This window comes from Echiichthys vipera, assembly GCF_963691815.1.
Source record: "Echiichthys vipera genome assembly, chromosome: 16".
In the NCBI taxonomy this organism is placed as follows: Eukaryota; Metazoa; Chordata; class Actinopteri; order Perciformes; family Trachinidae; genus Echiichthys; species Echiichthys vipera.
In genome coordinates this window covers 4710856-4726171 of record NC_139841.1, presented here as the reverse complement: position 1 = coordinate 4726171, position 15316 = coordinate 4710856, and the positions used below count along the sequence as shown (strand labels likewise).

The following is a 15316-nucleotide window of genomic DNA, read 5'->3' as shown; positions in this document are numbered from 1 at the left end:
AAATTCCAGCATAAACTCATCCCGGGGTCTTTTTCTGCAAATACACTCATCAAATAAGCCATCGACAACTATTAACAGAGAAATCTGTTAACAGTCGCTAACAGCCGAATGTGGTTAACACTGATTAGCTCCGGGCAGTACGGTGAAGGCATTCAAACGTCTTTTTTAACCACTAATACTGTTGAAAATAACAGCAAACCTCTGCAGCAGCATGAGAAGAGTCCCTACACAGAAAACAAAGCACCAATGGGCTCCTTCCTTTGGGATTGACTTTGGTAATCCACTTGAATGGACTTTACTATGAGAGGAGCTGGTACAGGGGCCAGTAGGTAAGTCTTTAAAACACTCTTAATAAACTCTGGGTTCACTAACTACGTTGTTGGTGCGTTGTTTCTGTGCCAATCACTCTTCTTGTGCTGCTGCAGAGGTTTGTTGTTATTTGAGCAGTATTAGTGGTTAAAAAAGACGTTTGAATGCCTTCACCGTAATGCCCCGAGCTAATCGGTGTTAGCTGCATTCAACTGTTACCAACTGTTAGCAACTGTTAACAACTGCTAACGACTCTCTGTGATATCTCCGTTAATAGTTGTTACACGAAAAAAAATTGTCTCCAATGCTTATTTGTTGAATGTATTTGCAGAAAAAGACCTGGTAATGATTTTATGCCGAAATTTCACTTTAAGGCGTCAGAGAGCTATAGGTGTTCAGAGAACTAGCGGAGAATATTCTGAGGGGCTAGATGTAGGTTGCCACATACTATTCAAGCTGGAATGTGTAGGTAGCCTACAACACAACCGTTTACTACCACTGGATTTCATAGAACCATAGTTACCTCCATAACTTCTGTAGTAGAGGCTGTTTGTGTTCAACTCAGGCTACCTTTACATAGAGTATGGTCTTGATATGGAGTTCTTGTGGCGAAAATGATATGAATGCAGCATTCAGCTCAACAACATCCAACAACCTGGACACTCAGAAGGTTCTAGATGCAACCAGAAGTGGAGGTCCTACATGAAACCAATTTAGCCTGAGCAGATCATTCAGAGAGGATTACAGCTGTCACCTCCAGAAACAATTATTCTTCAATGGGGACAAGCACATTCAACTAAAATGTTTGTAACAACTTCCATTTCAGTATACAGGAGAAGACCACGGTGAGGCTGCTGTTAGCCACTATGGCCCCCAACTGTGGAAGGACCTGACGGAGGACCTTACGGAGGACCTTACGGAGGAGCTGAGCGGTGCAGGGAGTGTGGATATCTTCAAAAGTACAAGTAGGACATACCTTTTAAGACATGCTTTTTATCTAGTATGCATTTGATTCATCTTTCACTTAATGTTATCGTTTATCTCTCACTGTATTTAGGTTTTTTAATATTAGATTGTCTTGACTCATCCACATTTATACCCATCAATACTGGAGATCTAACACCAAATGGTTTATACTTGATTTATTCTGAAATACTGTTATTTTTTATTGTTTAGAATTCTCTAGGATTCAAACATGAACAGGAAGTGTAGAGACCACAGCTTTGAATGACTTCAGCACATCTGCACCCACAGGACATCACTAGTTTCTCACACTGCTCTGGTTTGATCTGGGTCCATTCTGACTCACTCTCTAACACAGTTCACTAAGTGCAGTGGGTTTCTGTTGAAGTGTGTTGGTTATTTAAAAAAACATGTTAGCACAGCAGTGGTTTAGCCACAGAGGACATTCTATCAGATTCTGAACAATAAGAACACTTTCAGGATAAATCCAGTATTTATAACTTGTTCTCTAATTTTAAGTGTATGTTGTTTTTTATGCTCTCTACATAAACCTGTGGTATTTTTAAATAGTTTTATGTTTGATTTATTGATTGATTGAGTACGTGAAGGTTCTTTTTGTTGCGTTATTGCGAGAGTAAGAGTAATCAAGCTTGCTAAGGGTTCAGGGGCAAGCATGCAAAATATGTACAACTACTATTTAATGAATAATGTGATGCTGCCACCTACTGGACACAGCTCATCACTGTTCCATACCCTTCCATTCTTCATGTTGTACATACAGTGATACAGGGACATTGAAACTTCTAGACCGGTAGAATGTTAAAATGTAGACAGCAGTGTACCGTCTGTGTTGTGTTGATACACGGGGTTGTTCATGTTTGATCCTGGCTCGGACTGGCCACATGTCCAAAATATCCTTGAGGAACACACTGCACCCGCAATTGCTCCCGGTGGCCAGGGCAGTACCTTCCATGGCAGCTCTACTGCTATTGTGTGTGTGTTTGTGTGTGTGTGTGTGTGTGTGTGTGTGTGTGTGTGTGTGTGTGTGTGTGTGTGTGTGTGTGTGTGTGTGTGTGTGTGTGTGTGTGTGTGTGTGTGTGTGTGTGTGTGTGTGTGTGTGTGTGTGTGTGTGTGTGTGTGTGTGTGAATAGATGAATGAGAGCCATTGTGAGGTGCTCTGTCCTGCTTAATTAGAAAACTGTTGAGTGGAAGTTTTGAACTGAAATCAGGATTTTACACCCAATTGTTTAGTGCTTACGAACACGTCTCTTGTGTCAAGTCTGGCAGGTTTACTTTGTGCTTCCTCACAAGTTTTGCCATGAGCAACTTCTAGGTACTAGGATCTAGGTTTGTTGATTTCATTAATATAATGCATCACAGAGTTTGTAAATGCAGTAAAATTCTACAGCTGCTCAGCCACACTCCACAGGTGTTTTCACTTCTGTTATAATTGCTTCTCAGTACAGTATGGGCATGCACAAACTGTGCTTGTCCTTTGGAGGGACAGTCTATCCTGTTAGTGTTATTAGTGCATATGATCTGGTGACATCACGTAATTCCCAGCACAGCTCGACCAGCATACACTTCATTAGATCTAATCAGAAAAAGTACAGTTCCCTCTGAAATGTAGGGGAGTAGAAATAGTCTCCACCCGTTTCAGAACTGAGACAGAATCTTTTGATATTATGAACTGCAGATGATGAAATCCCTAAATTCCTATCAATTGTACGTTGAGAAACATTGTTAGGTCGGGGCAGTACGGTGGAGGCATTCAAAGGTCTTTTTTTAACCACTAATACTGCTCAAAATAACAGCAAACCTCTGCAGCAGCATGAGAAGAGTCCCTACACAGAAAACAAAGCACCAACAACGTAGTTAGTGAACCCAGAGTTTATTAAAAGAGTGTTTTAAAGACTTACCTACTGGCCCCTGTACCAGCTCCTCTCATAGTAAAGTCCATTCAAGTGGATTACCAAAGTCAATCCCAAAGGAAGGAGCCCATTGGTGCTTTCTTCTCTGTGTACTGACACTTATCATGCTGCTGCAGAGGTTTGCTGTTATTTTCAGCAGTATTAATGGTTAAAAAAGACGTTTGAATGCCTTCACCGTACTGCACCAAGCTAGTCACTGTTAGCCATGTCGGGACTGTTAGCTACTCTCCGGATTTCTCAGTTAATAGTATTTAAATGATCAAAATTGCCTCGATGGCTTATTTGATGTATGAAAGCACAAAAAAAAAGACCATGGGATGATTTTGCTGCAGAATTACACTTTAAACTGGACTATTTGCTCACGCAGTGGTTCACAAAGTGCTAAACCTCGCCCCGTCCTTTATTGAATTGTAATATCACCAACTCTGGAACAAGCTCTAGTGAGTTCTGTTACTCTGCAGTTAACCTTCATCTGACTTTGAAACCAACACCAGCTCAATCAAAGGGTACATGAGGTAATGATTTTATTTTGGGAATGTCCCTTATGAAACATGTGTTCAGAAACATGTGGTATCCTTGTAAAATGGTTTAACAGTGTTTCTGTCTTTTAAAAAAGTGGACTGAGAGTGTCTGGAACAATAAGCAGAGAAACTGATTACAACAGAGGGAGTGACCTCACTCTCGGCTCAAGATGCCATTACTCCGCTCTATGTGCACATAGAACATATTTGTTTGCGGCTATTAATGTCCTGAATGTTGAATACAGTGACTTTAATATAAATAAAACACTTCAAAATACTGGACAGTCTTTAAAGAGCTTTTTTTTATACAAAATGATAATAATCATGTGTGGAAATATAAAACACTAGAATGCCAGACTCGCTCATAAACTAATCCAAATTAAAACCAAAGGGGCCTTGTTCAATAAGGTGACCAAGCAAAAACACCCACGCCATGTCTACAGAGTTCAGTCTCTCCATGATCACCTGGGGGAAAAGCATACCAACATAATAACTGGGCTTGAAATGGCTTTGCATAACTTTGAACGTTACAGTCCCGTCCCTGGTCACCCCAAACAACCTGCATCCTTCGCACACACAGCAGTGATCATACAACAGATTTTAGAAATCTCCAGGTGTTCGCCAAACCTCAGCTAAAAAAAGGAATGTGTAGCTTTTCTCAATATAAGGCCAGGTGGGAAATACAGTTTCCATTTGTGACTGAATGAACAGTCCAACCAGGCAAACAGCTGTCCAGAAACGTCTTTAACCACTAAAAGACTCGATCGAACTCCGTCTGACTGGTGGTGGCTGGGTTTCTACTCTGATTGGGCGGCTGCTGCGGCATGTGGCCTCTCCGTCTGGGCGGAGCCAGGTATTCAAACATTGAGGTGTTGTGCGTGGAGAGCATGGTCTTCAGGTCAGACGGCATCGGGTCTGACCAGAAGAAGTCGTGGTTGAGCGCGTCGTCGCTGTCAATGCGCTGTGAGGGGTCCAGGACCAGGAGTTTATCTATCAGATCCAGGGCGTACGGGTCTTTGACGTAGGCTTTGAGACGATCCTTCACTTTCCTCTTCTGGCCTTTAGGCAGCTCCATTTTCTGATAAAGCTCATACTTCTTATCCACGCCAGGCCACACCTGATGGAAAGAGAGGATCATGGTCCAGTTGACAAAGAAGACAAATAACACATCGTTGTCACCAGTGGGACAGTTTTTGTCTAAATTCTATCAAATTTTCCATTTAACCTACAAATATAAATGATGGTGTAATGTTTAGAGTTCATTTAATGGTGTTAAACTGAAGTGTAACTTCTTATCTTTGTTACCAAATATCGTTTATACGGCCTGATTTATCCTTGTGTCAACCAGAGTGGTCAAAAGGACGCTACCACCGCTGAATTAGACGTGTGCTCCTCTCTAGTCAACAACCCAATCTCCTTGCCGTAAACACTGGGAGCTGCTGGTCGTCCACATTAAAATCAATGCTGTCAAAACATTCAGGATCATACTTCAGTCTTTCACAATAAAACTAAAATAAAGCATAAAGTCTTCTTCATTTCCATTTTGAATGTAAACCATCACCTGAGCCGCTCAGGCTGAGCGTCGCCCAAACGTTCTGGCTGCTTTCTCTCATCAACGTCACTTTCGTATAATAATTAGACTTGTAAATGCCCATATATAAATATGAAATTTCACTTGTAGATTCTTATAAGTGTGTAAAATAAATTGTACATGCACTTGGGTGGCAATCGCAGTAAAGCACCACGAAAAGACCAGAAACTGCAGCAGACCGGACCCGTCCGATAGGGCTGATACAAGCTAACGGCGTCCGACTGGTACTACAGTTCCGTTATGTCATCAACTAATGCAACTTGAGTCTTAACTGATATTCCTGTAATGATTTCATCTTACCTCAGCTGTGATGGAGCCACAGAGCTGGCTGATGAGAGTGAGCTGATGCTGCTCAGTGTTGCCTTGCATTATGGGACTTCTGGTCCACATCTCTGCCATGATGCAGCCTGCTCCCCACAGGTCAATGGGGGGGCCGTAGTCTCGCTCGCCTTTCAAAAACAAACAAATAAGATGAGTCTTTCTGGATTTTTAGCATTTGTTAAGCAAATATCTCAAAACATTACTTAATAAACATATGAATATTTCTCCCTTTGTGCGTTGTACAGAGTTGCTCTATAAAAAACTGCACAAAATAGTGGAGGAATCAATACTACCTGCCGCTACTGATATGGTTTCAACTATGATTGATGAACCAACAGCCAGCAAAGTCAAGGCTAGTCCACTGTCAGACAATAACATTGCAAGGAGCATTGATGACGTGTCAAAAAACATAAGAGGAGCAACTTAATGACAAAATACAAGACAACCCTTTATCTCTGCAGATGCATGAAGCTACTGACAGTAACTAAGACTGTTTCTTAATAACCCTGTGAACGTTCTCATTTGTCCAGGTCATCGTTATCCTCAAAGCAATTTCAGTCTGAAGCAACTGGACTTGGTTATTTGTCTACGAAGACATTTCCCCTCTCATCCAAGAGGCTTCATCAGTTCATGTACACATCTGACCAGGTTGGGACTGGTCCAACTGAGAGGTGAAACAAATAACCATGTCCAGTTGCTTTTGACTGAAATTGCTTATGGGGTTTATTAATAACATACGTCAAATTCATTGATGGCGAAGATTTGAGGCAGGACTTGCTTTTCTGCAAACATGTAACTACTAGAGCCACTGCAGATAGGCTGTTCAAAATAATTGACACTACTTTGAATGAGGCTGATCTGAAGTGAGAGGTCTGTGTGGGGACTTGCACAGATGCAGCTCAGGCAATGGCTGAAAAACAAGGAGGGCTGCAAGCGCTAATCAAGCTCGTCTCCCCCAATGTGCAGCGGACACACTGTATGATACACAAGAGCTTCTAAACAGCTGAGTCCCGAGCTGAATGATGTAATGACAGACATCATTGCAACTGTAAACTAAACCAAAACAAGACCCGTCAAATCCCAGATTTTTTCCGCACTGTGCGAGGAAATGGGATCTGCCTACACAGCTGTTTTGTTTCACCGGGGTGGGCTGATGGCTGTCACATGGGAAGCTTTTATCCAGGGTGTTTGAACTGTGGGATGAGATCAGAATCTTCTTGGGAGGAAGAGGGTACTGAAATTGCCCACAGGTTTAACAACAACAACTTCCCCATGAAACTTGCACCTCAGTGACGCGTTTCAGAAACTCGATGAACTAAATCTGCAGATGCAGGGCAGCAGCGAACACCTTCCACACACAAGAAAACTGGATATGTGGGTGAGTGAAAGAGGCGACTATGGACTCATTTAAGAACCTGAAATCATTTATCGAAGTAAACAAGCTGCAGAACACAGTGATTTCCATGTTAAGTCCAGGTCAGACCAAAGATTCGCAATGAGTCGAATTGAAACTTGCAACTACTTGCAATGTGCAGGTTCTGAAACCTGCCCGTTCAGACGGTGTATCTCCATAGCAACATCTGTCTGTACTTCCGTTCTAACCTCGGACTCTTCAGGCTTTTATCCGTAGCTGGATATAATCTGTAGTAGGGGTGGGAGATATGACGATAATAGATCGTAAAGGCGGTTAGACGTGCTGATGATCTGCCAAAGCAGAGAGATCGTAGTATCGTCGGTAGGACACATTCTATCCATTGCTGTTCTCCGCTCTGCACAGACACATCAGATTTTTTTTCACCCTCAGCTATACACTATTGGCTAGTCTGACTCAAGCACCGCCCTAAAGACACAACGATCGACCAATCAAAGTGAACTACAGGCAGTGATGCAGATTTCTCATCCGTAGTGGTAAGTGATTGCTGAAAATGTAAACAGAACGGAGGACTTACATCATGTCCTAACAGCAAGCAAGTGTCACACAATCGCACCGCATCGACGCACGCTGCATTTCCAGTTGTAATGAAATGGTGAAAAGACGGTTTTATTTCCCTGATTCACTGCTTTGTTCTGGATCACGGCGCTCTCCTGACTTCAGTGACTTGCTGTCACATCTGATTCAGCGAAGAGGCCGCGGGTTTAGTCCAAGACATTGGGTGAGTTTTGGATCGGAGTGGAAAGGGACTCCCCAGCCGCTAGGCAGTAGAGCTCTGGCCACACTGCTTCCTTTTGCCACATCATACTTGTCTGTTTTTCTGCAGTTGCCTCAATCAAGACAAAATACAACTCGAAGCTGGACACCTAAAATGAGATAATAGCGGCAGTCTCACAGCCGCAGCTCTGATTTGAGAAGATCTGCAGAAAAAAGCAAGCCCACACTAGTCACTGAAAATAAGTGGAATTCTTGCAGATAGATGTTCACGTTTCTGTTTATTCTCAGGGAGTTGGTAAACGTGCCAGGTTTGTGCAGAGGCACTTTTGAGAAAAACTGTTGAATGCTGAATTTAGAAGATGCATACTACAGTGTGACTGTTAATGTTTCACTCTAAAAGGGGGACCTGTTATTTTGATTTTTCAAGGACACGTCACACCCTGAGGTTGTAGTTCTGTATTAATTACAGACAATGTTTTAAATCAATTCTATGGCCCTTTTCAACAGAATTCCATTACTAGGCAACAGCCTTAGTCCTTGTTAACTTCCTGTCAGTTGATGCCATTCACATACACTGCAACAGGAAATGAACCAGGACACATTTAGAATGTTTATGTTTACATCTTTGAAAAGGTCTATAGGAGTGTGCAAGCAAAGGATGTGTCAGAGAGAGTGTGTGTATGTTGTAGAAAGGGTTTGGGAACCACTGACCTAGCAGCAGCTCTGGAGGTCTGTACCACAGTGTGACCACACGGTTGGTGTAGCGGTTCCCCTGACTGTTTTTAGCCAGGCTGAAGGCTCGAGCCAAACCAAAGTCAGCCAGCTTCAGGACACCATCTCTGGTGATGAGCACGTTGGCTGCCTTCATGTCTCTGTGGAGGATCTGATCCAAGAGAAGGCAATGTTATGATCAAGACTACAAGACATTGTGACAGTAAGGGTACAAAATGACAAATAAAGTGGTATTTCTTGGGCTGAAACTGTGATAAGATCAATATTGTGTTTTTTTTTGGTTTAAATATGTACCTTATTGGTCAACTTTCAGAAAATGAGAGAATGATGAAAATAATAACTCATTTATAATCACCCAGATATAAGCTTTAACTAAAGGGGTTGTTTAGGATTCCAACATGATGTTACCTAGATGATAGAGGATCAGTGTAAATTGGACTACATTCCCACAGATCTTGGATCCCATTTTAGCTGCCGAGTAAAACTGTGCTCTTCTGCACGAGTGGGGTCAGTTCAGTGCTCATTCCTCATCACCACACACCTGCCACACCTTCCACTCTCCACATGCCTCACCTTGTTTCTGTGGATGTAGTACAATCCATTGAGCAGCATCTGCATGACCTTCTTGATCTCTGCCAGGGTGAACTTCACATTGGCATTGCTGAGCAGGCCGGCCAGGTCGTGCTCACAGAAGTCAAAGACCAGGTAGATACTGCCTTTGTATCTATTGAACTGAGTAGCTTTAAGAATAATGAGAAGGGGAAAAAGAGGAATGAATGAAAACCTGTTCCAAACTTATTTTACGCAACATGTGCTCTCTGCTCCCGTCACTGAAGCCAGACATGTTTTGTTACTTCTTTCATGATAGGGCAAAGGAGTGACCTAAAATTGAAATACACAAACCTGAATGAACACAGGAATTGATTGTTAAAGCAAATTTAAAGACTGGAGACTTGTGACACCCACCTTTGGTTCTACAGATCTCAATCAGATTGACCACGTTCTCATGTTTGAGCAGCTGCAGGATCTTGATCTCTCTCAGAGCTGTGATTGGGAACTGAAACAAAACAGCCAAAAAGAAGCTCCTATAATGAATGTGTCAAAACACTGGTGCACTAATATGAAATCAGCATGTTGTCAATATCTAGGTTCACCAAACCAGAGCCGAGCAAAGACACACAGTTCTAGGACGACGGAATTAGTTACTTAAAAAAATCAATGCCGTGGGTTTCACGATCAGTCAGATCTGTGCTCTTTTGTTGGCAGAGTTTTGATTTTCAAGTAAGTATAAGTAAAGGAGGCAGCAGCCACATTAAAGATGTTAGAAGAGGAGGCCTAGCCAAGAACCAGTAACTGCAATTTGGATAAACCTCAACTTGAGTCCTCAACATCTACTCTTTCTCACTCATTGAAAAATGTTGCATCTGGCGTCGCCCCGCCTTCCGCTGTTTGTGCTCACAGTCTTGTGCTCACAGTCTTGTGTGCACTAATGCAGGGCTCCAGACTGTTACTAAATGGTCGCATTTTGTGACCAAAATTTGAGTGTGGAGTGCGACTGAATTTTACGCACATGCGCACAGTGTCGGGACCTGACGGACCCAAAGCCTCCGTATGTGATGAGCTCCCGAGCTGACAGCAAAAAAATTACCAAACCATAACAGTTTTCATATCGGCTCTATGGGGAGAAATCAACAGTGCTGTCGGTTTACCTTCTATGTTGCATCTTCAAAAGAGCACAATGAAAATGTGACACTGAATTTGAAACAGCACATTGTAATTTGTGCATCTATTATTGATTTGTGGTCTGTGCCCCTAAAATCTCTGGTTGTGCTCCTAAATTTTCTGGTTGCGCTCCTAAAATTTTCAGTTGGGGGCCACAGTGCTCCTAGTGAAAAAAGTGAGTCTGGAGCCCTGTAATGGCAGCTTGACTCTTCAGTAGCTCTTACCAGAGTTTGACGAGCAGGCCGAGGTCTAAAGAGAGGCACGCAAAAGGCTCATCAAGATGACTAAACACATCAGAGAGAATCAGCCATAGGCCTACTGAGCCAACTTCAGAAAGGAGGCGGTGTGGCAGCAGAGCCTCTTGGATTGCCAAGTGCGTTATGGCAGGTGTAGCTCCTGGAGCCACGCAGGTGGATGGACTGATGGTGTGACACTGATCCCACGCTGCCTTCCCATGGAGCCAACGTTGGCGCTCTGCAACTAGGTTATAGTTTTGGGCGACCATCCACACAGAGTTGGCGTTATCAGAGCCTAAAAACAGTATCTTTTGAAACCGGGTCCCAGAGTGGGAAGACTTGAAAACGCCCCCCATGGTGTTGTCTTCTGGCCCCTAACCCTGCGGTGTCTCATAACAACAACAGTGCTGCTGCGTGAGAGGAGAGAGACGGACCCAGAGACTGTTTACTGAACTGGACTCTGAGCCACATGCATGGGAATGAATTAGGCTGACCACAGAGTTCTCCCTTTTCCCTGATGCTCTGGATAAGGAGCTAAATTGGTCTCTAGTCTCTTTTTATAAATAAGTTTCTAAGAAGGTCAAGTGAGTGAATCTATTGAGACAGTGCCCTCCTGTGAGTGCTTTGGGACGGGGAGGGGGCTCCCAGCAGCACCCTCTGCTCGTTGAGGACACTAACTGCAGAGTGAGTGGTGCATCAGAGTCCAACAGTGACACATTTCTCTCTAGGATGGAGGAAGATTTGGGAAGTCTCCAGATTTGGAGAGAAACTCTCTGGTGTTTGTTTACAGCTCTCTGTCTCTTCTACTCTGTTGCTGTATTTCTGTGGTAACGGCGCCACATCCAGGCCTGGTATGTGTACTACAGCGTTTTAACAGGTGGTTTCCTGTGGAAGCAGATATTTCTTGAGCAGAGGCCTTGTGGACGGAAAGCTTTTTAAAAGCGACGGAGGAAAAAAAGGTCTCTTTCGATCGTGTGGACGAACCCTCAGTGTCCTGAACCCGGCGTCAGTCAGACCCCGACCCTGATGAGGAGTCTGTTGTCACTAAAATGGTCGATTAGCAGACGTATCAGATTTGTAAGTGCAGATACCACCTTTTATCATCTTTTAAATGTCAGTGGATAACAGCTATGATGAAAGGAGAGGAATGTGAAAATGCCTCTCTAGGGACAAAATGTGCTCAGATAAAAAAAAAATTGCCTCAGAAAAACAGTTTTTTGAGTTGGGGGGGATAAAGCTGTGACCAAGTCGAGCCAAAGAAGAAAAGCTTTGCAGTTGCAACACAGGTGTCCCAATATGAACATGCAGCATATCAGACTGTCAGATTAATATTTAGACTCTGAATGGGCGCTTACCCCTTCTTTCTCATTTTCCATCAAAACCTTCTTCAGTGCCACCTTCTTCCCAGTCTGCCTGTGCTTTGCTTTGAACACCTCCCTGTGCAGTGGATATCACATTACAACAGACGAATCATGCAAAACAGTATACGAAGCCAATCAATACATAGTTCATACTGTTTGTACACAGTTGCAAACCCACTGCGTACAATGATTACGCATGTTAGTATAGATTACTTCTGAGTAAATATTTTAATTGCCATTTACAACTGTGGATAAGAGTTTCTCATATGGTGGTTACCCAGTTTAACCTAAACAAACAGAATACAGGGAAGGACTGTATATAAGTACAAGTCTAATGCACGATCCCCTATGCAACACCTATTTCAGTAGGTTAAGAAGAGATTGTGTGTTTCTGTAAGCTACATCTTCAGAAAGCCTCCTGAACACGTATGTGGTCGTTAAAAGGACACTTTTCCATGTTGAACTCGGCCTACCTGTAGCCTGTAACGTCAGCTGTTAGCCCAGCTAACGCTAGCCACACAGCACGCATTCTCAGATACACCCACGGGACTCAAACGCTCGTGTGAAACTCACCCAAAGGTTCCTTGTCCTATTTTTGCCATTTTCTCATATTTCGAGAATTCGTCACAGAAAGGAAATTCAACTCCATCGTAGTATTTGGACATGATGGCCGCCTCCCGGTCGGGCCTACAGAAACATTTTACTTCATATTAGGACTTTTATGCTCAAACAACCGCTGTTTAGAACATTTCATGGGGTCATTGAATAAATGAAAATACACATAGCTTATAAATGACGTTATAAATAGCTATTTTCTTACTTTTCAGCGCCGCCGGCGTTGCTTGTTTTGTCTCGCTGCATCTCTGTCCCGTTCGGCTCCGCGTGACCCTGCTGTGACCTGCTGTGCTGCGTTCACGTAAAAATCAGACTTCCTGATATCCGCAGTGGAATACACTGTTTCATTCATTCGCATGCAGGGTGATACAGACATTTCTGCTTGACATCCACAACTGGATCAAACTACATGTCTCTTCAATTCCAGCTTCGACAATATCACATTTGGTTTGATTCTGCAAAACAAAACAAAAAAACATGAACTCTGTTGTAATGTCATTTTATGATTGCTAACGTTTTTCATCCACAAAAATAGAATTCTGAACTCTTCCCCCAATTTATTTTTTTTCCTGAATAAATGTAAAATATGTGTTAAATCTCTAAAATTGATGAATGGAACTAAAGCACTAAGATGATATAACATCTTTAAACACAAATTAAACTGTTTTTCGCCCCTTGTTTAAAAAAAGAAAGACTTCAATATTTGTATTAGCTTATATATGTACTGCGTGCTTTATCTTATTTCTATTTTATTTTTGGTATTGTCTTTGTTAATAGAACCTTACGAATATGCTTGTAATGTTTTTGTTGATTACGATTTGTTTGTACTGTTTTGAATACAGTTTTGGGGGAAAAAAAGGTTTAATTAATTCGTCAGTAATACTAAAAAATAATTGTATAGAAACATAGACTTGCATTCACGTTTTTTTTAACATAATGCAATTCAATAAGATATAAAATAAACCAAATATTATTTCTAGTCCAATCATTGCTGTAAAACTGATTATCAGGGATGTACCTGAAGGCAGCAACATAGAACAACATGAGTGGCATAAACAGGAAGCGCCACCTGGCGGCCTGGAGGAGTAACGTGTCAGTAAACGTGTCAGTGTGGACAAATCACAAAGTTGCCCATTATGATTTATGGTTTTGTTTACCCTCCATGACAGTGTGAGTATATAGTTAGTTTATGTTTGTTGGTTATTACTGCAGCTGTAACTATAACTTACATACAGCAAACATCACATACACAATTATCCAAAAGAATCAACCTTCCTTTTTATTTCTTAATTACCTGACAGTTTTCTTAGTGCTCTCACTTAGTAAAAGGAAATGTTAACGTTTGCTAGTGGAATAGGATATTTCTATTCATAAAATATTTCTAAATAAGATTCAATATTCAGAAATATAGAAGAACATGCATAAGAAAGAATACAGTTATTTAGTTATCCCCAAAGCAATTTCAGTCAAAAGCAACTTGACTTGGTTATTTGTCTAGGAAGAAGTTTTACAGGCAGTTATTTAGTTAATTATTTAGTTGTTGTGTTATTTCCACCTTCTCTTTATTAATAAAAAAAAGACAATACAGACATTGTCAAGGGACATCAGTATCAGACAATAAACAAAGAATAAATGAAAAACACAAAAACAAAAAGGAGAATATCAAAAAGTAAGGAAAACAGAAAAATGCAAATAAAAAGAAAATTAAATAAATAAGATACAAATAAAATGAATGAATTCAAATTAAATTAAAATAATACTTTTTTTTATTTTATTTTATTTTTAAGAGGTTCACATAGTTCAATGTCCTTCATCAAAACAAAGACTCTTCAGTTTGTAAATTTACACTTATGAATATGAAATTTACCATGCAGCAAAATCTGATTAATAAGACAAAAAACATGATCATATTTTTTTCACAATAATCAAAACAACCAAATATAATAGAAAAGAGCAAAAAGTGAAAATGCCCGACTATGAAGTTATTTACATTTCTTCCACACTTCGAATCAAAAGGCAAAAATAAATGAGAGCAGGTAAAAGATGGAATGCAGTGACATCAATGTGATTCTTCGCTGGATAGACTCTATGGACCAACTTAAATGGCACTTACGTTACCTTATGTGTAAAATGTATTTCTGTGGCTATAACCCCCTTCCAGTCAACATTACTCACAAAAATACTCCAATAAAAAGTTGCTGAAGAAATAAAGGAATAAAAACCAAGTCAACCTGAAACAAAGCCATAATTCTGGAATTCATACCTTTTTATTAAAAGAGAAACAAACATTTCCTTTCATGGGGACTGAACTGGGTCGGAGTACATCACCATCGACATTAGTTAGTATATATATGTGCTGTGTTTTTCATGTGCCACAAATGCCTGTCTGCCAGAAGAGCCTGTACTGTGACAAACAATTTCCTTAAAGGGACAAATAAATAAACAAACTAACAAACGGGTTATTGTGTCATGCACAAAACGTACAGGTGCCCAGTCCAAATGAACTTATCAGACCCCAACATACGAACTAAAGGCTGAATATGCAGAATGAGCAGAACAGCTCCATCTAGTGTCTTAAGATCGTAGTGACAACAACAAAAAATAACCCTGGCCCCGTAGCCACAGGAGTAAAGATGAAAGTGATGTTAGCGATCAAGGAGAAGCGTAGCCATTTGGGCGTGCGTTTGAATGGCGTTTCTCTCCTTTCTCTCAGTCCATGGAGTGAATGCTCGGCCTATAGTGACTCTGGTTGTTGCCCGTCTCCGCTCACTCAGCTGCTGGGACAAATAACGCCCCCTTCACTGAGGCTCCGAAGCAGCTGCAGGATTGGCAAACTCCATTTCACCCAGTGCCAGCCTACAGTAG

At 41.5% G+C, this 15316-nt stretch overlaps 2 protein-coding genes across 2 annotated transcripts in view; one reads left to right on the top strand and one right to left on the bottom strand.

Annotated features, from left to right (window-relative positions):
- The window catches only part of lmo4a (LIM domain only 4a), a 193931-nt gene that overhangs the window by 77976 nt on the left and 100639 nt on the right, over positions 1 to 15316 (top strand). The window lies entirely within an intron of this gene.
- On the bottom strand, positions 3730 to 12713 carry cdk9 (cyclin-dependent kinase 9 (CDC2-related kinase)). Its single transcript, XM_083929410.1, has 8 exons — positions 12657 to 12713; positions 12410 to 12523; positions 11831 to 11912; positions 9484 to 9574; positions 9091 to 9257; positions 8497 to 8668; positions 5616 to 5764; positions 3730 to 4841 (listed from the first exon to the last, which is right to left on the bottom strand). The coding sequence occupies exons 1-8, from the start codon at positions 12695 to 12697 to the stop codon at positions 4476 to 4478; spliced, it is 1182 nt and encodes a 393-aa protein (XP_083785536.1). The 5' UTR covers positions 12698 to 12713; the 3' UTR covers positions 3730 to 4475.

Bases quoted from the DNA above. Each gene is read 5' to 3' on its own strand.
- cdk9 (XM_083929410.1), bottom strand. From the start codon at position 12,697: ATGCAGCGAGACAAAACAAGCAACGCCGGCGGCGCTGAAAA. The intron at 9,575-11,830 runs GTAAGCGCCCAT...GTTTTGTTTCAG, and splicing joins TGGAAAATGAGAAAGAAGGG to TTCCCAATCACAGCTCTGAG. The intron at 4,842-5,615 runs GTAAGATGAAAT...TCTTTCCATCAG, and splicing joins GTGGCTCCATCACAGCTGAG to GTGTGGCCTGGCGTGGATAA.